Genomic DNA, 26,165 nt, shown 5'->3' on the forward strand with positions numbered 1-26,165 from the left:
GTATGAAAGGCGCTTGGGACACACTGATAGAAGGTCTCTAACTCCGACTTTCTGTTTAATGTTACAGGTGAAGCTCGGCCACAACCGACGGGAGCAAATGCGGACTGGTGGAGGGGAGCCAGACCTCCACGTGCTCACTCCATTGGAGGAATGGATAGCTGTGCTGATGGGCGTTCAAGTTGATGCGATGGCGGTGGTTGTGGCCGACCCCCCTCGGGACAGTGACAGTAAGTTGAGTTCCTTTGCAGCGACCTGCAGGACACTTGGCCCTGACACCATCAACGTGCAGCTATTTCCATGAGACTGGCATTCACGAAAGCCTTTCCTGCTGCTGACCCCCTCCCCTGCAGGTAACCACTGTTCTGTGTTTGTGCTTCCAGATGACCAACCAGATCCACCGGGGCCGTCTAGGGCGCAGATGGTGGCGATGACCCAGAGGACAAGGAGGAGCAGGAGGACGACACCTCCTTTGACCTCACGCAGGAGGCTGTACCGTCAGAGAGTGGGGCCAGCAGCGCTGCTGACCAAGGGGTGTTGGGGGAGACAGAGGGACCTAGGGACCTCCAGCAATGCCACGGGGAGGGAGAAGTCCGGAGACTAGCTCCCCAGAGGGTGAGTGCATGCCTGAGCGATGCTCAGCAGCACTCTGATGATGAGCCCAACCTAGAGGTTGTTGCAACACAATCCCTGCAGTTGCACAGCGATCTGTAGGGTGCACTAGCAAGGGTGCCACATAGTCTTGATGCACTAGCTGTGAGGATGGAGGAGTCCACCTCAACTGTTACTCATGCCTCTCAGCAGCCCAGCCTTGGTAGATACCAATGGATGCTGGATACAAACATTGACTATGGGGCCCCAGACATGGTGGCGCGGTCTGTGGCTGACGTTGTAGTGGCCATTGAGTATGAGGCCAATGCTATTGTACGCCTCTATACTCAAATGTCATCAGGGCGTGGTGGCCTGAGTCAGCTCTCTGGTGTACTGCAGTCGCAGACACTCTTGATACAGAGACAAATCGATTCAATGGATGCACTGACCGCTGCCATCCGGTCTGGCGCCCCATTAGTTGAAGGGGGACCCAGCGCAGGATTCTGATCTCACCAGATTTCTGCTGATGATGCTGCTCTGCCCCAGGGGAGTATCAGCCTGTTGGGCCAATTGGACTGTGATGTCCTTTCTCAGGATGACATCATTCCTTCTTCACTGCTGTCGCTCTCCGCACCCCATCTACAACAGAGTGCTTCCAGCCATGCTGAGGTAATGGAGTCCGCAGCCAGGACCTCCAGGGCCCGAGCTGGCATTGGACATCTTGCTAGGCTATCATGTGTGACTGCGGATCGAAGTCAGCAACCAACTACCAGCCTTGCTGAAGGCCCTGAAACCCCATTGCGGAGGAGCAGTAGGCGTGGGTGGGGGTGGGGGCAATGGAAGGGGTCGTAAAGCCCTTTGTGAAGGTGGCCACATATGCTAACCTTGTGAAGATATGAGATTTTAATATTAGTTGCACTTGTATGATGCACCAAACACTTGGTTCATAGTCAACAGAGATGACCAGCTCATCTAATGTGAGCTCATGTAAATTGTTGCAGTTCAATGAACAATCCCACAATTGTTTGGTACTCGTTACAAAATTAACTAATGTCAATAGGTCCATTTGGATGTATATGAGAATGTTTGAAGGGGTTTTGTGGATAGGTTGATGTGTTGGGGATGATGTTGTCTTGTGGTTGTTTTCACCACATATGATTTATGTTTGTAATAAAGCATGTTTGGATTGCTCACATGATGAGGCACTGATTACTTAAGATGAAGGGCTGCAAGGTGTGTAGTGATGTGTTGAGTTGATGCCCAGGTGTATAGGCTGGCCATTGGGCATTCATTCTTTGGAATCGATGAGTGATGAGTCTCTGATGAGCAGCCCTTCCAGCCGCAGCAGTGTCATGCTGCCTCCTCCTTCAGAGAAGATACTCGTCTTCCTCGTCAAGGTCATCCTCCTCCTGAGGTGGATCATCCATCCCTGGTGGTAATGGCTGGGCCATCATAATGGTCAGGTTGTGCAGCATGCAGCAGACAACAGTGATCATGGAGACTCTCTCAAGTGAGTACTGCAATGCTCCACAAGAGCGTTCAAGGCAGCGTTCAAATGCTGCTTCAGAACCCCGATAGTTTGCTCAATAATGGCCCGGGTTGTGGTATGGCTGCTGTTGTAGCACAGCTTGGCTGGGGTGGTGGAATTGTGGAGGGTTGTCAGCAGCCTGGGGACCACACCATATCCTTTGTTGCCCAGGTGCCAGCCACGGGTGAAGGGTGAAGGCATCCTGGCAGTTGCCAAGATATCGGGCACTACAGCGAGGATCATCTGCCTGTGATCACAGACCAGCTGTACGTTGAAGGAGTGGAATTCCTTGCAATTCCGAAAGGTATCTCCATTGTGGGACGGGATCCTCAATGCCACATGCGTACTATCAATGGCTCCTTGAACCCTGGGAAGGCCCGGTAGCCTGGCAAAGCCAAGGGTGCGCTTATCCTGGTCTTCCCTTGACATGCTGAACTTGATGTAGTTCAATCGTTTGCTGCATTCGCCAGGTGACCGACGCCCTCTGTAGCAATGTACTGCAAACTGTGAGATGTTGCATATATCGCCTACAGGAGATTGGATGGTGCCGGTAGCATAGAAGTGCTACTGTCACTTTCACTGCCACTGAAAGCGAGGTCCTAGTGTCGATGTCAGCTGCCGGGTATTTCTGCAGAAGGTTGCAAAGCGCCATGACCATCTCCCTGCGGAACCTCAGCCTTCTTAAGCACTGCTACTCGGACATCTCAAGATAAGAGTAATGTGCACGGTAAACCTTGGTGTGTACGGCCTCCTGCCCTGCCGTCTGGGGCCTCTCCTCTGGGGAGGATCCACATTTGCCATAAGCTGTCTCTGCAGCCATTGCCTTTCAAGTCGGCGCCGCAGGACAACGTGGTGCACCATCACTGACCCCATCACTTGACACAGATCACAGCGAGATAGGGATTTCAGAGTTAGCCGAGATGGCAGACAATGTGCCCCAGATTCTTGTAGTGAATCTGACGAGTCAGCAGCAGTGCGACACCAACACCCTACTGTCTGTGCAAGCATCAAACGCAGCACTGACTGAGACCTCTGAGCTCCGGCTGTAACTCTGTTTAAATAACACCCCCGATTATTTTCCCCGCCTTGTGCAGTCCAACTTTTACAGGCGTCATGGACGCAAGCCGTAACGTGACTTGGCAAAAGTGAATGTGGTAAGAAGGGTCCCATGGAGGCGTTGCACGCGTACTGACATCATGATTTCCATGTCGTTAGCCGGCAGGACGTTACCTTTTTACGCCTCTAAAAAATATCAAGCGAATTTCGCGTCAGGCGTGAACAACCACTACCAGATGCCTAATTCCCAGTTAACACCTAACACCGGCGTTATCAGCATGTGTTATCAACCGAATTTCATCCGCAAAGTGTAGTGCTCAGATAACTCCTCCCCTCCCTGATGCATCACAATTTCTGCAGCTCGGACTCCAGCTCAACAACTCTGAGCTGAAGTTCCTTGAGCTGCAGGCATTTACCGCAGGTGTGATTGCTCGGGATCATATTGGTCTCCGCCAACTCCCAGATGTTCAGTTACCACACACCACCTGCCCTGCCATCTCTATCAACCTTATTTTATTTATATAATTAGTTACAGCATTTATTCAAATGATTATTTTTACTTTTAATTTGTAGTTTTAATAAGTTAATTTAGTTTGTTATTAATTAGATAAAGTTATAGTAGTTAATAATCTCCCAGTTCTGAATTGAATCCACTTACCTAATTTAGAAAGCAAAGGAGCTGTAATACTCACAACCAATCACCTACTGCTGTCCTGTGACATCACTCCTTGTTTTCTGTTTTATTAACTCACTGTTCAGTTCTCTTTTATGTCGCCACTCCCGCTGAGGTCCGCCTGTGTCCAGGGTTTCTCAGCTCTCCTTTTTGCCGCCGCTCCTGCTCACGTCTGCCTGGGAAGACCCAGATTTAATCCGTGTCTGTGCTTAGTGTTCTAATCTTCAGCTTGGGTGATGGCTACAATTATCCCAGTGCCTCTCAGCATTGGAAAGAAGCTCAGGGTTCCTTCCTCTTGATGGTGATAGTCACATTTGAACAATTAGCGGCATCGCACATGGGGGTCAAGAGCAAGGTCATTTTTGTTAGGTTTAGCACTGGTGGGGAGAAAATTGAACTAAGGCTGGGGTGATGGGATCAGGCAAATAGAAGGGGAAGGGAGAAAGGAAGCAAAAGGAGCAGAGGGACGAAGTCATGATGTAGAAAAGGGAGGGGAAATGGAGATGGGGTGAGGGGAAGAGGAAGACTATGATTGTGTAAATCTTTTCACTGATGGTCAACATAAATTTAGACATTGGCCCAAAAAGTATCTACCTTATTGCCATGAATTAGCGGCAATCCTGGCAAAAAATGTTAGCCACCACTCTAACGCCCATCTCTGGTGCAGGACTTGGCGGCCGGCATTTTGGTGAGGGCTTTAGCATTGCTGATAGCAGCGTTGGCTCTGGAAACGCAAATATCAAGAGCATAACGTCATGCTCTGTGGAACTTTAACCTTAGCACTGAGTTTAGCCTAGGTCCCAAGGTCGCTCTGAAAAACGATGTGCAGCAGACTGACAGAGATGTTATCAGCACCTCTTAAAGGGACACATACATCTTTCAGGTAAGCTTGCATTTAAGCTTATGGACTGAATTTCCTTTATTTTACTGAAGCAGTGGCTCAGTGCAATATAAGTTAAATGTTTTTTTAAATGTGCAGGTAATGGAAGACCTCTGAGAAGACAGAAATTGCTGGAAATAATCAGCAGGCCAGGCAGCATCCACAGAGAGAGAAACAGATTTTATGTCTCAGGTCAAGATGCTGCCTGACCTGCTCTGCATTTCCAGCATTTTATGCTTTTATTTCAGATTTACAGCATCTGCTTGTATAGGGAAAAAGCAGATACAGAGGAGAAGAAAGCAGAAGAGGAGGAAGCAACCCAGATAGTCCCTTTCTGGCCCGGATATCTGGGATGAAATCATCTGCCTGCGGTCCCAGTTACAACAATCCCAATTTCCCTTTCAATATTAGTCCCACACATTACTTTCCCTCTGTTACTGACCTTCACAGCTTCCTCTTGGCCACAATGCTGAAATAAAAGCCACCATAAAGCAAACTTTCCAATCCAACTTTATCCATATATGCATCCAATATTACAGTAAGAAAATAACTAATCACCCTTATGCATTCCCTTAGTGACTATTTCCTACATTACAACAGTGACTATACTTCACAAAGTACTTCAATGGCTTTGGGACGTCTGGTGGTCATGAAAGGCAGTATATAAATGCAAGTCTTTCTTTTTTTCCTATCATGTATACACCTTTGCCTCTTGTGCTGATGTCACACAGTGCTACCAAAGTGGCTGCAGGATGGCTGGTGGAAGGCTGCAGACTTTCAGTGGGGGAGACAGCAAATGGCCATGCTGGTCAACCTTGAGGAGCTGTTGGCTGGGAGTGTGAAATCGAGTGACGGCATTTCTTTTTTAAAATTCGTTCCTGCGATGTGGGCGGTATTGTCCATCCATTGAGAAGGTGGTGGTGAACCTCCAGCTTGAACCGCTGCAGTCCTGCTGGTGATGGTACTCCACAGTGCTGTTAGGGAGTTCCAGGATTTTGACCCAGTGATGATGCAGGAAAGGCGATATATTTCCAAGTCTGAGTGGTGTGTGACTTGGAGGGGAACTTGCAGGTGATGGTGTTCCCATGCGCATGCTGCTTTGTCCTTCTAGGTGGTCGAGGTCGCGGGTTTGGGAGGTGCTGCTGAAGAAGCCTTGGTGAGTTGCTGCAGCCATGGTGCACCAGTGGTAGATGGGTGACAATCAAGCAGGCTGCTTGTCCTGGATGATATTGAGCTTCTTGAGTGTTGTTGGCGCTACACTGATCCAGGCAAGTAACGAGTATTCCATCACACTCCTGAGTTGTGCCTTGTAGATGGTGGAACGGCTTTGGGGAATCAGCAGGTGAGGCACTCGCCACAGAATACCCAGTCTCTGACCTGCACTTGTTGCCACAGTAGTTACGTGGCTAGTCCAGTTAAGTTTCTGATCAATGGTAACCCCCAGGATGTTGATGGTGGGGGATTCGGTGATGGTAATGCTGATGAATGTCAAGGGGCAGTGGTTCGACTCTCATTTATTGGAGATAGTCATTGCCTGGCACTTTTGTGGTGTGCGAATGTTACTTGCCCAAGCCTGAATGTTGTCCAGGTCTTGCTGCATGTGGGCATGGACTGCTTCATTATCTGAGGAGTTGCAAATGGAACTCCTCAGATAATCATCAGCAAACAGCCCTACTTCTGATCTTATGATGGAGGAAAGGTCAGTGATGATGCAGCTGAAGATGGTTGGGCCAAGGACAATGCCCTGAGGAACTCATGCACCGATGACCTGGGGCTATGATGATTTACCTCCAACAACCATCTTCCTTTGTGCTCGGTAGGACTCCAGCCAGTGGAGAGTTTTTGCCCTATTTCCATTGACTTCAAATTTACTAGGGCTCCTTGATGCCACACTCGGTCACCCTCACCTCACTTCTGGAATTTTGCTCCTCTGTCCATGTTTGGATCAAGGCTGTCATGAGGTCTGAAGCCGAGTAGTTCTGATGGAACCCAAACTGAGAATTGATGAGCAAGTTATTGGTGCCGCTTGATAGCACTGTCGACAGTACCATCCATCACTTTGCTGTTGATTGAGAGTAGACTGCTGGGGCGGTAACTGGCCAGATTGGATTTGTCCTGTGTTTTGTGGACAGGACATACCTGGGCAGTTTTCTACATATTCAGGTACATGTCAGTGTTGTACCTTTACTGGAACAGCTTGGCTAGAGACGCAGCTAGTTCTGGAGCACAAGTATTCAGCATGACAGCCGAGATGTTGTCAGGGCCCAAAGCCTTTGCTGTATCCAGTGTGTTCATCCTTTTCTTGATATCACATGGTGTGAATCAAAGTGGCTGATGACTAGAATCTGTGATGGTGAGGCCATCAGGAGGAGGCCGAGATGGATCATCCATTCAGCACTTCTGGCTGAAGATGGTTGCAAATGCTTCAACCTTGTCTTTTGCACTCATGCACTGGGTTCCACCATCATTGAGGATGGGGATATTCATAAGAACATAAGAAATAGGAGCAGGCGTAGGCCATTCAGCTCCTCAAGCCTGCGTCACCATTCAATAAGATCATAGCTGATCTTCTACCTCAACTTCACTTTCCTGCCCTATTCCCATATCTCTTGATTCCTTTAATATGAAAAATTATCGCTCTCTGTCAAGAATATACTCAACGATTGAATCTCCAAACTTCTCTGGGGTAGATTCACTCCCTTCTGAGTGAAGAAATTTCTCCTCATTTCAGTCTGAAATGGCTGACCCCTTATTCTGAGAATGTGACCCTTGGTTCTAGACTTCCCAGCCAGGGGAAACATCCCTGCATCTACCCTGTCAATCCCTATAAGAATTTTGTATGTTTCAAAGAGATATCATGGAGCCTCCTCCTCCTGTTAGTTGTTTAATTGTCCACCACTATTCACGACTGGACATGCCAGGACTGCAGAACTTTGATCTGATCCGTTAATTGTAGGATCACTTAGCTCTGCCTATAGCATGCTGCTTCTGCTGTTTAGCATACATGTAGTCTTGTGTTGCACCTTCCTCAGGTTGGGACCTCATTTTTAGGTACTCCTAGTGGTGGTTCTGGCATGCTCTTCTACACTTCACATTGAACCAGGGTTGGTCTGCTGGCTTGATGGTAATGCTATAGTGAGGAATATGCCGGTCCATGAGGTTACAGATTGTGGTGGAATGCAATTCTGCTGCTGATGATGACCCACAGCACCTCATAGATGCCCTGTTTTAAGCTGCTAGATCTGTTCTGAATCTAGCCCATTTAGCATGGTGGTAGTGCCACACAACAAAATGGAGGGTTTCCTCAGTGTGAAGATGGGACTTCATCTCCACAATGACTGTGTGGTGGTCACTGTTATCAATGCTGTCATGGACAGATGCATCTGTGACAGGTAGATTGGTGAGGTCAAGGTCAAGTAGGTTTTTCCCTCATGTTGGTTCTCTCACCACCGCCACAGGCCCAGTTTGGCAGCAATGTCTTTCAGGACTCGGCCACCTCGGTCAGTAGTATTACTACCAAGCCACTCTTGGTGATGGACATTGAACATTTTGTGCCCTTTTTACCCTCAGTGTTTCTTCCAAGTGGTGTTTAACATGGAGAAGTACTGTTTCATCAGCTGAGGGAGGACGGTAGGGGTAATCAGCAGGAGGTTTCCTTGACCATGCTTGACCTGAAGCCATGAGACTTCATGGGGTCTGGAGTCAATGTTGAGGACACCCAGGGCCACTCCCTCCTGATTGTATACCACTCCGCCGCCACTTCTGGTGAATCTGTCCTGCTGGTGGGACAGGAGATACCCAGGGATGATGATGGTGGAGTCTGGGACATTGGCTGAAAGGTATGATTCTGTGAGTGTGACTAGTCCGTGGGACAGCTCTCCCAATTTTGACACAAGTCCCCTTATATTAGTGAGGAAGACTTTTCTGGGCTGGGTGTCCAAGGTCAATGTCGGGTGTTTTTTTAAATTCTTAATTGTTTCTCGTAGTGCTTTGTTACAACTGAGTGGTTTGCTAGGCTATTGAAGAGGGCAGTTAAGAGACAACCACATTGCTGTGGGTCTGGAGTCACATATAGGTCAGATCAAGTAAGGATGGCAGACTTCCTGATGGATTTTTACGATAATCCATGATCACCATTACTGATGCTAGCTTTATTAGATTTATTTAATTAACTGAATTTAAATTCCCCAGCTGTCGTTGTGGGATTTGAACTCACGTCCTTGATCATTAGTCCAGGCCTCGGAATTACTAGTCCAGTAACATAACCACAATGCTTCTTCTTCACACCTCTCCCTCTTCTTGGTCAATTATTGGCTGGGGAGGCTGCTTTTTTGGGGTGTGTGAAATGAGGAAGGCACATGGATGGAGAGTGGGAAAGCAAGAGGTGCATGCGAGAAAGAAGATAACGTATGAGGATACCAATATCTTGTCACCTTTCAGCCCTGCTGCTGGCCAAGGGCTCAGCCATGCCTCTGCCAAGAATGGCCAGCACCATTTCCTCCAAGGGGATGAGGTGAAGCTAGGAATGGGAGGTGTGCCTCATGTTTGGTACAGATTGCTGGTAGATGAGGGCAGGGTTGTGCAATGAGCAGTGTGTAAGGCTAGTGGTGCAGTTGGTAGGAGATGTCTTTTGAAGATACATTCACTGACCTTGACCACTAGTCTGAGATCATGAAGCTTCTTTGAGCACTAGAGCCAGGTGATGATAGCGATACTGCTGGCAGTGATCTGGCCCCACATTCTTCTTTCCAGAGGGCCTACTGGCTCCTGTGGGTGGAGGACCTCTCTTGCAGTGTTGACCCCCTGCACACAGCTGGAGTACAGCGTGTGAAACCCTTAGTGCCCATTCTGTGGCTTGCTAAGCCATTTGTGTTAGTGCTGAAACACTTAGCTTTTTTTGGGGTGTGTAATGTACTTCAGTTTTAAGAGCTGATAGCTGCCATTTGGGAATTCTTTTAATTTTTTTTCCAGAAGGCAATTGAGCTTTAAAGGGTAAAAACTGCCTATTTTTACATGACTTTAATTTTTTTCATTTCAGAAGCAGTTCCCCTTTAAGGGATCGAACTATTTTCTGAAATGACAACCTTGCTTTAAGAGATAGAATCATAGAAATTTACAGCATGGAAATTTACAGCATTTCGGCCCATCGTGTCCGCACCGGCCGACAAAGAGCTATCCAGCCTAATCCCACTTTCCAGCTCTTGGTCCGTAGCCTTGTAGATTACGGCACTTCAAGTGCATATCCAAGTACTTTTTAAAAAGTGGTGAGGTTTTCTGCCTCTACCACCCTTTCAGGCAGTGAGTTCCAGATTCCCACCACCCACTGGATGAAAACATTTCCCCTCAAATCCTCTCCTACCAATTACTTTAAATCTATGCCCTCTGGTTGTTAACCCCTCTGCCAAGGGAAATAGGTTCAGCCTATCCACTCTATCTAGGCCCCTCAATTTTATACGCCTCAATAAAGGTGTCCCCTCAGCCTCCTCTGTTCCAAAGAAAATAACCCCAGCCTATCCAATCTTTCCTCATAGCTAAAATTCTCGAGATGGCTGTGCTTGCTGTAAGCCATGCTACATTGGGACCTCCAGAATGGCGTTGCATGGTAAGTCTAGCACTGGGCGAATGTTAATGAACCACCAGCGCCACTTTACCGGTCCGACTAGCGCCATCATTTTCAGCGTCTGTTAACTCCAGCCTGCGGTGGCACCGGCAGCTTTTTACCAATGTCGAATTTCTAGACCAAAGTATATTATTTAAAATTTAAAGTCTTCTGAAATTTGTATAGAAATATGAAAAGATTGGATAACTTTGAAGAAAAGAATTCAATTTATGTAATTGACATCCGTAATAACACCAAAACTCCCTAATCTGAGGTTTTCATTTATGGTGCTACATCTTCATTTGCAAATTTAAAATTGTGCTGTTAATTAAGCCATAAGAATGTCACATAACTTTCCTTACGCATAACTCTGCTATTAAATAGATATTGTGAAATATTACTTTACTTCTCACCCAGGAATTTTGTAAGATGTGATATTACTGATTTCACATCCTGATGAACTGGGTCTGAAATAAATGGAACAGGTAATAAATGTTAAGTAAAGCGCAACAGAAACTATGAAATTACTAAAAACACACCAATGTTCAGATGACTCGACTGACAGTCTGTAGCAAACTGACTATATACTTTAGCACAATTAATATCCAGTCTTGCTCACATACATTCATCATGATCCTCTCCACCCCCTTTGCTCTCTCCCTTTGCCTCCTTTCTCCCTCCCTCTTCTATTTGTCTTATCTTTTGTTTCTTTCCTTGCACCATTACCACCCACTTTTTCCTTTCCCCTTGATCCCTTTTGTCATTTAATCTCTCCTACTTTACACCCGATTACAGACCTTCCCTTTTGTTCTTTTCTCCACTCTCCCTGCCTCTTTACTTGCTTAAAACCTGTTACATCTCTAACTTTTTCTGATGAAAGGTCATTGACTTGAAACATTAACTTTGTTTCTCTCTCCACAGTCACTGCCTGCTGAGTATTTCCAGCACTTTCTGTTTTTATTTCAGATTTCCAGCATCCGCAGTAATTCGTAGGTTCTTGTTAGATCCAACATTTATCCAGCAAGCTGGATAGGCTATTGGCTGATTAATATATCCAATGGTACTATGATATTAAGGGCGATTTTAAATTTGCTTGTGGGACTAACCCACTGACGTCCCGTTCTCCTCCCACCTGCTTCTATTTTAAGATGCTCTTCTGAGAAGTGTTGCAAACCAGCTGGGGTTTTCCTTTAAATATGCAGATTAGGTTGCGGCTTTCCTAGCAGGCCAATCTAGAAGGAAGAGAAGTTGGGACCAGAAGAGGTCTTTTGTTTTAACTTTTGTTTTTTACTTTCCTTGTGGGACTTGGAGGAACAGAAATAGGTGCACAGTCCCTTTAAGATAGATCGATTTTTGGAGTCTAGGGGAATAAAGGGATATGGAGATCAGGCGGGAAAGTGGAGTTGAGGTCAATGATCAGCCATGATCTTATTTAATGGTGGAGCAGGCTCGAGGGACAGTAGGGCCTACTCCTGCTCCTATTTCTTATGTTCTTATGTTCTTAAGGGCTGCGCAGCCCATTCAAAATAATGTGCATGCGCGTTTTTTCCTACTTAAAAGCTGGTGAGCCGGCTGTGCTGGGCAGCCACGCAGCTTAAAGGAAACATTTCTTCCTGCGTATGCGTGTCATCTTTTTGGGCAGCATTAGGGTTGCCAACATTCCAGGATTGTCTTGAGTCTCCAGGAATTGAAGATTGATCTCCAGGATACTGTTGCGATCAACCCTGGAGAAAATTCATAGGGTCATTAAAACAAATTGTGTTTTTTTCATTTTCTTTGAACATTTTCGTTTATTAGTTATAAAAATATTAAAGATGGGATAAAGGCTGTTTGATCGAGAGTCCAGGATCATCCATTAGGGTAACGAAGAGTGTGTCTGCTTTTCAATTAGCATGGGAAGGCGGTGCCTGTACTGGATGACATGTCGGGTGACCAATGGCGGGAACGCAGGGGCAGCGCAGTCGGAGGCAAGAGGTCATGTGATGAAATCTCCATCAACTCTAGCCAGCATTGGTACTAGAACAATTCACTTTCCTGACAAAAGTGAAATAGAAGGCTGAAGTGGAACAAAATTACAAAGTCAAATGTAATGATATGCCATACCTTTCTACTCTTAAGTGTTTCTTCAGAGGACAGCCCACATTAATATGTGAAACCTGCAAATGAAATTTTAAAGATTGCGTCACGGACTATTTCTCCTGCTACACTTTTATCTTTGTTGCAATCTTCAAACAAAGGGCTAGGAATGGCTGGTATCATTAGAAAAGTTGGAGAATCAGCACCAGGCACTAATGCTTTAGACTGCACGCAAAATTCATTCTCACTGTTCAAAGAAATGATTGGGGCACCAATTGGTGTTACACTCAGAGTGGACCAATTTTGCATGTAGTCTAATCACAAGTCATCATTGCCACAGGCTTTTCCCAGTTCTTAAAGGGGAGGGTCATTGATGCTGCAAAGCCTCATTCTCAGCATTGCTGGCTGGACAGCTGCCTCAGCAAGCAGCAGTAGGTCAAGGAGAAGGACTACTGAATCAACTGTACTCATGCAGATCCAGACCCCAGGGAGAGAGACCACATTGCGATCAAGCATTGGAGGCGTTGAAGTTTGTTGTGGAGTGAGGGAGGGCAGTGCTCTTCTCAGCATGTGGCAGGAGGCCTTTGCCACAAGTCTTCTGCACCATGTGGAGAGAGGTAGCACAGCATGTCTCGGGTAGCATTGTGGTCCCCAGGACCCCCACACAGTGCAGGATGAAATATAACAACCTCACTCAGATGGTCAGGGTGAGTCAATGCTTCAACAAATGCCACAGTCTTCACACTTTGCCCAAAGCACCACCCTCTAGCACTTGCCCACCAACAGTATCTACCTACCAATACTCACATTCACATCTCACACCTTGCACACAATGACAGCTATTCAACTCTGGCAGGCACATCACCAAACACATTTCCCCACACTCACTCGCACACTATCCTTTCTCTTGCAGACCAAGGTTGCTCTCAACAGAGGGAACAGGAGTGCCAGGCGGGGGACAAGCTGACACCCAATGCAATGCTGTTTTCGCCTGGGCGAGGGGTGATTGCGCCTCCCTGGAAATTGTCTCGGAGGTTTGGGGGGGGGCGATGTGCCGGTAATACCACACTTTGTGACTTGCGCCCTGGGCTGGCACACGCCCAGCAATTATGTCATCACCATGTACAGCGACCCCTTAATGCCCCACGTCAACCCCTTTGCAACCCGTTGGGGAAATTGCCCCATGGGCCACGACAATGGTGTGAAGCTGGCGGACATCAGTCACTGTGGCGCTCCTTAAAGGGGAGGCCCCTTAAAAGCGGACCGCCATGTCTTTTTGTCGGCCAACTCTTCGTCAGCCCGACAATGGTAGCCCTTTCATTGACCGGGCCACCATCATGCAACCTGGCACTCCCGTTATCAGTCATAGGCTGCTGGCCCGATCGATTGACTCCCTGGTGGCCCAGTAGAGGTCATCAAAGGTCCTGCAGAGTGTGCAGCGGTCCTCCCCTTTAAATCATTGAATCATAAAAAATGACAACACAGAAGGAAGACATTTGGCACATCGTGTCCGAGTTGGTTGAAAAATAACTACCCAGCCTAATCCCACCTTCCAGCACTAGATCCGTAGCCCTGTAGGTCACGGTTCTTTAAATGCACATCCAAGTCCTTTTTCAATGTGATGAGTGTTTCTGCCTCTACCATCCTTTCATTCAGTACATTCCAGACTCACACCACCCTCTGGGTCAAGAAATTTTTCATCATCTCCCCTCTAATCCTGCTACCAACTACTTTAAATCTATGCCGCCTGGTTATTGACCCCACTGCTATGGGAAATAGGGCCTTCCTATCCACACCATCTAGGCCGCTCATAATTTTATACACCTCAATTAAATCTCCCCTCAGCCTCCACTGTTCCAAGGAAAACTATTGTATTCCAAACACAAGTTATTGTGTTCCTAACACAGATGAGACTGTACACAGGGAGGTTAAAGTAACAGTGACATCAGTCTTTAATAACACACTCCAGAGTGAGGAACAGGCCTTAGGGGCCGGCTTACATACAGTGCTCCCAAGGGATGCTGGGATCCCTTTGGACTTCAGGGGATGCGCTTCCTGGTGGCGGAACATGGGAGTGCATGCTTTACAGACACACATCATCACTCCCCCCGCAAAGTCAAAGTGAAAACTATTTACAAGGTGAGGCGGTCGGGAGCCTTTCTTTCCCTGGTGGACCGCCTCGGTACAAATGTCTGTTCTGGTGTGTTGGCTGTGCCCTTGCTGGACTGACGTGTTGTTGGCCCTGCAGGGCTGCTGGGTGAGCCTAGCCTTGCTGGGCTGTTGGGCGTGATGGGTTCAATTTCCTGGTCCGGGTTGGTGTCATTGATCCTTTGGGTGTGTGTTGTGGGCTTGAAAAAGGTGGTGTCTGCTGTGGGTTGTTCAGGGCAGTCTGTGAACCGCAGCCTCGTTTGGTCCAGGTGCTTTTTGAAAATGTGTCCATTGTCTAGTTTGACTACAAATACCCTACTCCCTTCTTTAGCTATCACCTTGCCCGCGATCCACTTGGGACCATGTCCATCATTTACCACATACGCAGGGTCATTCAGATCAATTTCCCGTGACTCAGTGGCGCGACCATTGTTTACATTTTGTTGCTGCCGCCTGCTCTCTACCTGATCATGCAGCTTGGGGCGAACCAGCAAGAGTCTGGTTTTAAGTGTCCTTTTCATGAGTAGCTCAGCCGGGGGCACCCCTGTGAGCGAGTGGGGTCTCGTGCGGTAGCTGAGCAGTACTCGGGACAGGCGGGTTTGGAGTGAGCCTTCTGTGATTCGTTTAAAGCTCTGTTTGATGGTTTGTACTGCCCGCTCTGCCTGCCCATTGGAGGCTGGTTTAAACGGGGCCGAGGTGACATGTTTGATCCCATTGCGGGTCATGAATTCTTTAAATTCGGCACTGGTGAAACATGGCCCATTGTCACTGACCAGTATGTCAGGCAGGCCATGGGTGGCAAACATGGCCGTCAGGCTTTCAATGGTGGCGGTGGCAGTGCTTCCCGACATTATTTCACATTCAATCCATTTTGAAAAAGCATCCACCACCACCAAGAACATTTTACCGAGAAATGGTCCCACATAGTCGACATGGATCCTCGACCATGGTCTGGAGGGCCAGGACCACAAACTTAGTGATGCCTCTCTGGGTGCGTTGCTCAACTGAGCACACACGCGGCATTGCCGTACACAGGACTCTAAGTCAGAGTCGATACCAGGCCACCACACGTGGGATCTGGCTATCGCTTTCATCATTACTATACCCAGGTGTGTGCTGTGGAGATCCGAGATGAACGTCTCCCTGCACTTTTTGGGTATCACTACGCGGTTACCCCACAACAGGCAGTCTGCCTGAATGGACAGCTCATCCTTTCGCCGCTGGAACGGCTTGATTAGCTCTTGCATTTCAACAGGGATGCTGGCCCAGCTCCCATGCAGTACACAGATTTTTACTAGGGACAGCAGAGGATCTTGGCTGGTCCAAGTCCTAAGCTGGTGGGCCGTGACGGGTGATTTATCATTTTCAAACACTTCCATGACCATCAAAAAATCTGCGGGCTGCGCCACCATCAACCAGTTTGCAGGCTGCGCCATTTCCAACCCTGTGGTGGGCAATGGTAGCCGACTGAGAGCATCCGCACATTTCTCGGTGCCTGGCCAGTGGCGGATGATATAATTATACGCTGATAGCGCGAGTGCCCATCTTTGTATGCGGGCTGAGGCATTAGTATTTATTCCCTTGTTTTCAGCGAACAGGGATATGAGGGATTTGTGATTGGTTTCCAGTTTAAATTTGAGGCCAAACAGGTACTGATGCATTTTCTTTACCCCGAACACACACGCTAATGCCTCTTTCTCAATCATGCTGTAGGCCCTCTCGACCTTAAACAAGCTCCTGGAGGCATAGGCGACAGGTTGCAACTTCCCCACAACATTAGCTTGTTGTAATACACACCTGACTCCGTACGACACATCACATGCTCGCACAAGTCTTTTACACGGGTTATACAATACAAGCAGCTTATTGGAGCATAAAATGTTTCTGGCTTTCTCAAAAGCAATTACTTGTTTTTTTTCCCCATACCCAGTTCTCACCTTTACGCAATAACACATGTAGGGGCTCTAAAAGGGTGCTTAGCCCTGGTAGGAAGTTACCAAAATAGTTGAGGAGTCCCAGGAACGACCGCAGCTCCGTGACGTTCTGTGGCCTGGGCGCGTTCCTGATAGCCTCTGTCTTGGCGTCTGTGGGCCGAATGCCGTCCACAGCGATCTTTCTCCCCAAAAACTCTACTTCTGTTGCCTTGAAAACACATTTCGACCTCTTCAGCCACAGCCCTATGCGATCCAGTCACGAGGACCTCCTCCAGGTTTTGTAGGTGCTCGACGGTGTCCTGACCCGTGACCAATATGTCGTCCTGAAAAACCACCGAGTGTGGTACCGACTTGAGTAGGCTCTCCATGTTTCTCTGGAAGATCGCTGCAGCTGACTGAATTCCAAACAGGCATCTGTTGTAGATGAACAGTCACTTGTGCGTGTTGATGCAGGTGAGGCCCTTCGAAGACTCCTCCAGCTCCTGCGTCATGTAGGCCGAAGTCAGGTTGAGCTTGTTGAACGTTTTGCCTCCTGCCAACGTAGCAAATAGATCGTCTGCCTTCGGTAGTGGGTATTGGTCCTGTCGTGAGAAACGATTAATAATTACTTCATAATCACCGCAAATCCTGACCGTGCCATCACTTTTGAGTACTGGAACAATCGGGCTGGCCCACTCGCTGAATTCCACTAGGGAGATGATGCCCTAGCGTTGCAGCATGTCAAGCTCGATTTCCACTCTCTCCCTCATCATGTGAGGTACTGTTCGCGCCTTGTGGTGAATGGGTTGTGCCTGTGGGACCATGTAGATCCGCACCTTTGCCCCGGAAAAGTTTCCAATGCCTGGCTCAAAAAGGGAAGGAAATTTTCTAAGAACCTGGGTACATGAGGCCTCATCAACATGTGATGGCGCTCGGAGGTCATCCCAGTTCCAATGGATTTTGCCCAGCTAGCTCCTTCCAAGCAGTGTGGGGCCATCGCCCGGGACAATCCAGAGTTGCAGTTCGTGCACCGTGCCCTCATAGGTGACCTTGACCATGTGGCTGCCCATGACAGTGATGAGCTCTTTGGTGTATGTTCTCAGTTTCCTATGGATGGGGCTCAGGGCTGGTCTGAGAGCCTTATTGCACCACAGTCTCTCAAACATCTTTTTACTCATGATGGATTGGCTAGCGCCAGTGTCCAGTTCCATGGCTACGGGTAAGCCATTCAATTTTACATTTAGCATTATAGGTGGACATTTCGTCAAACGTGTGCATCGAAAATGTGTACTTCAGCATCTGCCTCCTCTCTCTGAGACTCGAAATTGCTTTGATCCACCATGAACCGATATTCCTCTGCCACGTGATGGTTAGCAGATTTTGCAGAGCTTGCAGCTCATTTGCAAGCTCGTTGGAGGTGCCCCATTGTTCCACAGCTCTTGCAAACATACCCTTTGAAGCGGCATGACTAGGCTGAATGGAAGCCTCCACAACGCCAACAAGGTGTGAATTGCCTTGCATTCATCTTTTGTTGCGGACTCTGAGTCATCTGGGTCACCTGAGGCCTGCTGGCAGTTGCAGACTCATGGTTTCTGCCCTGTACATTTCTGCTTGCAAACACAGTTCCAGTTAATTTATGAACATTGCTAGCACTTGTGTGCTGAGAGATTTGTTTGGTGTTATCACTGGTGGACATAAACACTTGTGCTATCGCAATGGCCTTACTGAGGGTCGGTGTCTCTACAGTCAAAAGTTTTCGTGCGATGGTCTCGTGGCCAATGCCCAGTAAAAAAAATGACTCTGAGCATCTTCTCCAGGTAGCCATCAAACTCATTGTCCTGCAAGTCGCCTTAGCTCGGCGACGTAGCTCGCCACTTCCTGACCTTCAGATCGCTGGCACATGTTGAACCGATACCTCGCCATCAGCATGCTCTCCCTCGGGTTAAGATGCTCCCGAACCAGTGTACACAGCTCCTCATACGACTTATCTGTGGGTTTCACCGGAGCCAGAAGATTCTTCATGAGGCTGTAGGTCGGTGCCCCGCAGACCGTGAGGAGGATCGCTCTCCTTTTTGCAGTGCTTCCTTCTCCGTCCAGCTCGTTGGCTACAAAGTACTGGTCTAGCCATTCGACATAGGCTTCCCAGGCCTCATCCTCCGAGAACTTCTCCAGGATGCCCACAGTTTGCTGCATCTTTGCGTTGGATTCGTATACTCGTCGCCAGTTATTGTGCTCCTAACACAGATGAGACTGCACACAGGGAGGTTAAAGTAACAGTGACCTCAGTCTTTAATAAGACACTCCAAAGTGAGGAACAGGCCTTGGGGGCCGGCTTATGTATAGTGCTCCCAAGGGATGCTGGGATCCCTTGGGACTTCAGGGGATGCGCTCCCTGGTGGCGGAACATGGGAGTTCATGCTTTACAGATACACAACAAAAACAACCCGAGCTTATCCGATCTTTCCTCATAGCTGAAGTTTTCCAGTCCTGGCAACATCCTCGTAAATCTCTGCACCCTCTCGTGCAATCACATCCTTCTTGTAATGTGGTGACCAGAACTGCACACTGTACTCAAGCTGTGGCCTAACTAATGTTGTATACAGTTTTAGCATAACTTCCCTGCTCTTGTATTCTATGCCTCGGCTAATAAAGGAAAGCATTCCATATGCCCTTTTCACGACTTTATCGACCAGTCCTGCTACCTTTAAGGATCTGTGGACAAATACTCCAAGGTTCCTCTGTTCTTCCACATTGCTCAGTATCCTCCTATTTATTGTGTACTCCCTTGCCTTGTTGCCCTTCCCCAAATGCAGTACCTCACACTTTTCCAGATTGAATTCCATTTGCCACTTTTCTGCCCAACAGACTAGTTCATCGATATTTTCCTGCAGTCTAGAGAGTTGTATCCTTTTTGTATCATCTGCAAATTTCTTTATCATGCCCCCTACATTTAAGTCTCGCATAGCGCTGCAATCCGGAGCGTGCGCAGGCCACTCCGGGAGTGCCCCTCCAAGGATGCAGAGCGCATGACAAAGCCCTGGCCTGGATGTTTACCGCCTTCGCTCAGTGCACGGGGCAATTTTGGACGCTAAATTTAAAAGCAACAAGAGAAATGTCAAGGCTCTAGAGCAGAGTTTGCGGTAAAAATAAACAGAGTGGGTCAAGAAGGCAGAGAGGCAGTAACAAAGGTAATTATCATCATCATAGGTGGTCCCTCGAACGAGGATGACTCACTTTCACAGATGTTTGAATGAAGGACCCGATATTCTAGTCCTGAACTCCAATTGAAGGGGTGGAAGATGCCTGTGCGTGGATTTTTTTTAAACGTGTGGTGACTGTTGCACATCAGCCACCACACGGGCTTGACAGAGCTAGGCCTTTATCCAGTGGCAAGGGTTAACCAGGACGACTGGAGACCTGCTCTGCTGCACGGACGTAGTGCGCGCACATATCGCAGTGTGGGCTGGCCATGCTGCCCCTGGGTCCTCGGTTCTTCTGGGCCCCATACCCTCATTTGCGCAGCTCTGCCACAATCTCACACCGCTCTTTGCCACGATCCCTCACCGTTCCTCCGCCACAAAAACATTCGCCGCACGTCCACCACGATCTCTCACTGATCCTCCGCCATGAATGGGGCGTGGGCAGGAACATCGGCGGGGCCCATGTGCAGCAGAGGAGTGGGAAGGTCGGGGCAGATGAGCAGCGAGAGATCGTGGGGGAGGAGCAGTGAGAGTGAACAAAGGTAATAGTGCATCAGTGACGAAGGTGACATCAGGAAAAATAGAAAAAAGTCAAAGCGAAAGGCGCTATATCTGCGCAAAGCATTCGCAACAAAATCGATGAATTAATAGCGCAGATAGAAATGAATAGGTTTGATCAAATAGCAATTACGGAGACGTGGTTGCAAAGTAACCACATTCCAGGATATTTAAATTGGAAAAAGAGGTGGGTCAGCCCCGATAATAAAGGATGGGATGAAAACAGTAGAGAAAGTATCTTAGCTCGGAAAATCAAGGAGTAGAATCAGTTTGGGTGGAGCTAAGTAAGAGCAAGAGGCAGAAAACTTTGGTGGGAGTTGTTTATGGGTGATGTAAGTAGAGTAGAAATCAGGAAATTAGACGTGCATTAACAAGGGTAATACAGTAATCATTTACATATAGGCTGGGCAAATCAAAGTTGCAGTAATAATGTGGAGGACGAATTCATGGAATGTAAACAAGATGGTTTTCTAGATCACTATGTTGAGGAACTAACGAGGGAACAGGATGTGGGTCATTGGCCATGCAGGAGGCGGCATTGCAAGGGAAGTCCTAAACCATCTCATAGAAACATAGAAACATAGAAAATAGTTGCAGGAGTAGGCCATTCGGCCCTTCGAGCCTGCACCATCATTCAATAAGATCATGGCTGATCATTCACTCAGTACCCCTTTCCTGCTTTCTCTCCATACCCCTTGATCCCTTTAGCCGTAAGGGCCACATCTAACTCCCTCTTGAATATATCCAATGAACTGGCATCAACAACTCTCTGCGGTAGGGAATTCCACAGGTTAACAACTCTCTGAGTGAAGAAGTTTCTTCTCATCTCAGTCCTAAATGGCTTACCCCTTATCCTTAGACTCTGTCCCCTGGTTCTGGACTTCCCCAACATCGGAAACATTCTTCCTGCATCTAACATGTCCAGTCCCATCAGAATTTTATATGTTTCTATGGGATCCCCTCTCATTCTTCTAAACTCCAGTTGATCTAGTCTTTCCTCATATGTCAGTCCTGCCATCCCGGGAATCAGTTTGCTGAACCTTCGCTGCACTCCCTCAATAGCAAGAACATCCTTCATCAGATTAGGAGACCAAAACTGAACACAATATTACAGGTGAGGCCTCACCAAGGCCCTGTACAACTGCAGCAAGACCTCCCTGCTCCTATACTCAAATCCCCTAGCTATGAAGGCCAACATACCATTTGCCTCCTTCATTGCCTGCTGTACCTGCATGCCCACTTTCAATGACTGATGCACCATGACACCCAGGTCTTGTTGCACCTCCCCTTTTCCTAATCTGCCACCATTCAGATAATATTCTGCCTTCGTGTTTTTGCCTCATAAGAACATAAGAACATAAGAATTAGGAACAGGAGTAGGCCATCTAGCCCCTCGAGCCTGCTCCGCCATTCAACAAGATCATGGCTGATCTGGCCGTGGACTCATCTCCACTTACCCGCCCACTCCCCGTAACCCTTAATTCCCTTATTGGTTAAAAATCTATCTGTGTCTTGAATACATTCAATGAGCTAGCCTCAACTGCTTCCTTGGGCAGAGAATTCCACAGATTCACAACCCTCTGGGAGAAAAAATTCCTTCTCAACTCGGTTTTAAATTGGCTCCCCCGTATTTTGAGGCTGTGCCCCCTAGTTCTAGTCTCCCCGACCAGTGGAAACAAGCTCTTCGCCTCTATCTTGTCTATCACTTTCATTATTTTAAATGTTTCTATAAGATCACCCCTCATCCTTCTGAACTCCAACGAGTAAAGACCCAGTCTACTCAATCTATCATCATAAGGTAACCCCTCATCTCCGGAATCAGCCTAGTGAATCGTCTCTGTACCCCCTCCAAAGCCAGTATATCCTTCCTTAAGTAAGGTGACCAAAACTGCACGCAGTACTCCAGGTGCGGCCTTACCAATACCCTATACAGTTGCAGCAGGACCTCTCTGCTTTTGTACTCCATCCCTCTCGCAATGAAGGCCAACATTCCATTCACCTTCCTGATTACCTGCTGCACCTGCAAACCAACTTTTTGGGATTCATGCACAAGGACCCCCAGGTCCCTCTGCAACTCAGCATGTTGTAATTTCTCCCCATTCAAATAATATTCCCTTTTACTGTTTTTTTTTCCCCAAGGTGGATGACCTCGCACTTTCCGACATTGTATTCCATCTGCCAAACCTTAGCCCATTCGCTTAACCTATCCAAATCTCTTTGCAGCCTCTCTGTGTCCTCTACGCAACCCGCTTTCCCACTAATCTTTGTGTCATCTGCAAATTTTGTTACACTACACTCTGTCCCCTCTTCCAGGTCATCTATGTATATTGTGGTCCCAGCACCTGTGGCACACCACTAACCACCGATTTCCAACCTGAAAAGGACCCATTTATCCCGACTCTCTGCTTTCTGTTCGCCAGACAATTCTCTATCCATGCTAATACATTTCCTCTGACTCCGCGTACCTCTATTTTCTGCAGTAACCTTTTGTGTGGCACCTTATCGAATGCCTTTTGGAAATCTAAATACACCACATCCATCGGTACACCTCTATCCACCATGCTCGTTATATTCTTAAAGAATTCCAGTAAATTAGTTAAACATGATTTCCCCTTCATGAATCCATGCTGCGTCTGCTTGATTGCACTATTCCTATCTAGATGTCCCACTCTTTCTTCCTTAATGATAGTTTCAAGCATTTTCCCCATGACAGATGTTAAACTAACCGGCCTATAGTTACCTGCCTCATATTTATCCACATTATACTGCATCTGCCATGCATTTGCCCACTCACTTAACCTGTCCAAGTCACCCTGCAGCATCTGAGCGTCCTCCTCACAACTCACACTGCCACCCAGCTTAGTGTCATCTGCAAACTTGGAGATATTACACTCAATTCCTTCAACAAAATCACTAATGTATATAGTAAATAGCTGGGGTCCCAGCACTGAGCCCTGTGGCACCCCACTAGTCACTGCCTGCCATTCTGAAAAGGACCCGTTTATCCCGACTCTCTGCTTCCTGTCTGCCAACCAGTTCTCTGTCCACGTCAGTACATTACCCCCAATACTATGTGTTTTGATCTTGCACACCAATCTCTTGTGTGGGACCTTGTCAAAAGCCTTTTGAAAGTCCAAATACACCACACCCACTGGTTCTCCCTTGTCCACTCTACTAGTTACATCCTCAAAAAATTCCAGAAGATTTGTCAAGCATGATTTCCCTTTCTTAAATCCAAACTGACTTGGACCGATCCTGTCATTGCTTTCCAAATACGCTATTTAATCTTTAATAATTGATTCCAACATTTTCCCCACTACTGATGTCAGGCTAAGCGGTCTATAATTACCTATTTTCTCTCTCCCTCATTTTTTAAAAAGTGGTGTTACATTAGCTACCCTCCAGTCCATAGCAACTGATCCAGAGTCAATAGAATGTTGGAAAATGATCACCAATGCATCCACTATTTCTCGGGTCACTTCCTTAAGTATTCTGGGATGCAGACTATCAGGCCCTGGGGATTTATCTGCCTTCAATCCGCTCAATTTCCCAAACTCAATTTCCCGCCTAATAAAGATTTCCTTCAGTTCCTCCTTTTCACTAGCCCCTCGGTCCCCTAGTATTTATGGAAGGTTATTTGTGTCTTCCTTCATGAAAACAGAACCAAAGTATTTGTTCAAATGGTCTGCCATTTCTTTGTTCCCCATTATAAATTCACCATAATATGATAGAATTTTATGTTAAGTTTGAAAGTGATTCATTTAAATCTGAAACTAGGGTGTTAAATCTAAACAAAGCAAACTACGTAGTTATGAGAGGCGAGATGGCAAAGGTAGATTGGGAAACTACATTAAAAGGTATGACGGTAGGCGAGCAATGGCTAGTATTTAAAGAATTAATACATAATTTACAACAAATATACATTCCTTTAAGGCACAAAATCCCCACAGGAAAAGTGGTCCAACGGTTGAAAATAGCATTTTCTCAAAGGAAGAGGCTTATAATGTTGCCAAAAAGAGCAGTGAGCCTGAGGATTTGTTGGAATTTGGAATTCAGCAAAGGTGGATCAAGTAAAGGAAGTTAGAATATGAGAGTAAACTAGTGAGAGACAGAAACACACCATAAAGGCTTCTATAAGTATGTAAAAAGGAAAAGATTAGCTAAAGTAAATGTGGGTCCCTTACAGGCTGAGACAGAAGAAATTATAATGGGGAATAAGGAAATGGAAGAGAAATGAAACAAATACTTTGTATCTGTCTTCACGGAAGAAGACGCAAATAATCTCCAAGAAATAGGGGAGAAACAAAAGGTATTGCGAGAATGAGGAACTAAGAGAAATTAGTATGAGTAAAAAATGTACTGGAGAAATTAAAGGGACAGAAAGCTGGTACATTCCCTGGACCTGATGGCCGACATCCTAAGGTTTTGAAAGAGGTGGCTATAAAGATAACGGATGCATTGGTTGTTATCTTCCAAAATTCCATAGATGCTAGAAAGGTTCCCAAGGATTGGAAGGTAGAGAAATATGAAATTATCCAATTTGGCAGGAAAAATAGGAAAGCAGAGTATTTTTTAAATGGAGAGAGATTGGGAATGTTGGTGTTCAGAGGGACCTAGGTGTCCTTGTACACGGATCATTGAAAGTTAACATGCAGGTACAGCAAGCAATTAAGAAAGCAAATGGTATGTTGGTCTTTATTACAAGAGGATTTGAGTATAAGAGTAAAGACTTCTTACTGCAATGATATAAGGCCCTGGTGAGACCACACCTGAAGTATTGTGTACAGTTTTGGTCGCCTTCTATCCCCTAGGGGAAATCATGTTTAACTAATTTACTGGAATTGTTTGAGGATATAACGAGCATGGTGGATAGAGGTGTACCGATGGATGTGGTGTATTTAGATTTCCAAAAGGCATTCGATAAGGTGCCACACAAAAGATTACTGCAGAAGATAAGGTACGCAGAGTCAGAGGAAATGTATTAGCATGGATAGAGAATTGGCTGGCTAACAGAAAGCAGAGAGTTGGGATAAATGGGTCCTTTTCGGGTTGGAAATCGGTGGTTAGTGGTGTGCCACAGGGACCACAACTGTTTACAATATACATAGATGACCTGGAAGAGGGGACAGAGTGTAGTGTAACAAAATTTGCAGATGTCACAAAGATTAGTGGGAAAGCGGTATGTGTCGAGGAGAGATATAGATAGGTTAAGCGAATGGGCTAAGGTTTGACAGATGGAATACAATGTCGGAAAAAGTGAGGTCATCCACCTTGGGGAAAAAAAACAGTAAAAGGGAATATTATTTGAATGGGGAGAAATTACAACATGCTGCAGTGCAGAGGGACCTGGGGGTCCTTGTGCATGAATCCCAAAAAGTTAGTTTGCAGATGCAGCAGGTAATCAGGAAGGCAAATGAAATGTTGGCCTTCATTGCGAGAGGGATGGAGTATAAAAGCAGAGAGGTCCTGCTGCAACTGTACAGGGTATTGATGAGTCCGCACCTGGAGTACTGCGTGCAGTTTTGGTCACCTTACTTAAGGAAGGATATACTAGCTTTGGAGGGGGTACAGAGACGATTCACGAGGCTGATTCCGGAGTTGAGGGGGTTACCTTATGATGATAGATTGAGTAGACTGGGTCTTTACTCCATTGGAGTTCAGAAGGATGAGGGGTGATCTTATAGAAACATTTAAAATAATGAAAGGGATAGACAAGATAGAGGGAGAGAGGTTGTTTCCATTGGTCGGGGAGACTAGAACTAGGGGGCACAGCCTCAAAATACGGGGAAGCCAATTTAAAACCGAGTTGAGAAGGAATTTCTTCTCCCAGAGGGTTGTGAATCTGTGGAATTCTCTGCCCAGGGAAGCAGTTGAGGCTAGCTCATTGAATGTATTCAAATCACAGAAAGATAGATTTTTAACCAATAAGGGAATTAAGGGTTATGG

General features: G+C 46.8%; 1 protein-coding gene across 1 annotated transcript in view; it reads right to left on the reverse strand.

Moving 5' to 3' along the window:
- The window catches only part of LOC139273868 (cation channel sperm-associated auxiliary subunit epsilon-like), a 252,269-nt gene that overhangs the window by 90,983 nt on the left and 135,121 nt on the right, over positions 1-26,165 (reverse strand). Inside the window, exons 11-12 of the mRNA XM_070890944.1 lie at positions 12,428-12,480; positions 10,738-10,791 (exon numbers count right to left, since the gene is read on the reverse strand). Of these exons, the coding sequence (XP_070747045.1) occupies positions 10,738-10,791; positions 12,428-12,480 (107 nt within the window). The remainder of the gene's footprint in view (positions 1-10,737; positions 10,792-12,427; positions 12,481-26,165) is intronic.

The sequence above is a fragment of the Pristiophorus japonicus genome, chromosome 9 (assembly GCF_044704955.1).
Source record: "Pristiophorus japonicus isolate sPriJap1 chromosome 9, sPriJap1.hap1, whole genome shotgun sequence".
Lineage (NCBI taxonomy): Eukaryota > Metazoa > Chordata > Chondrichthyes > Pristiophoridae > Pristiophorus > Pristiophorus japonicus.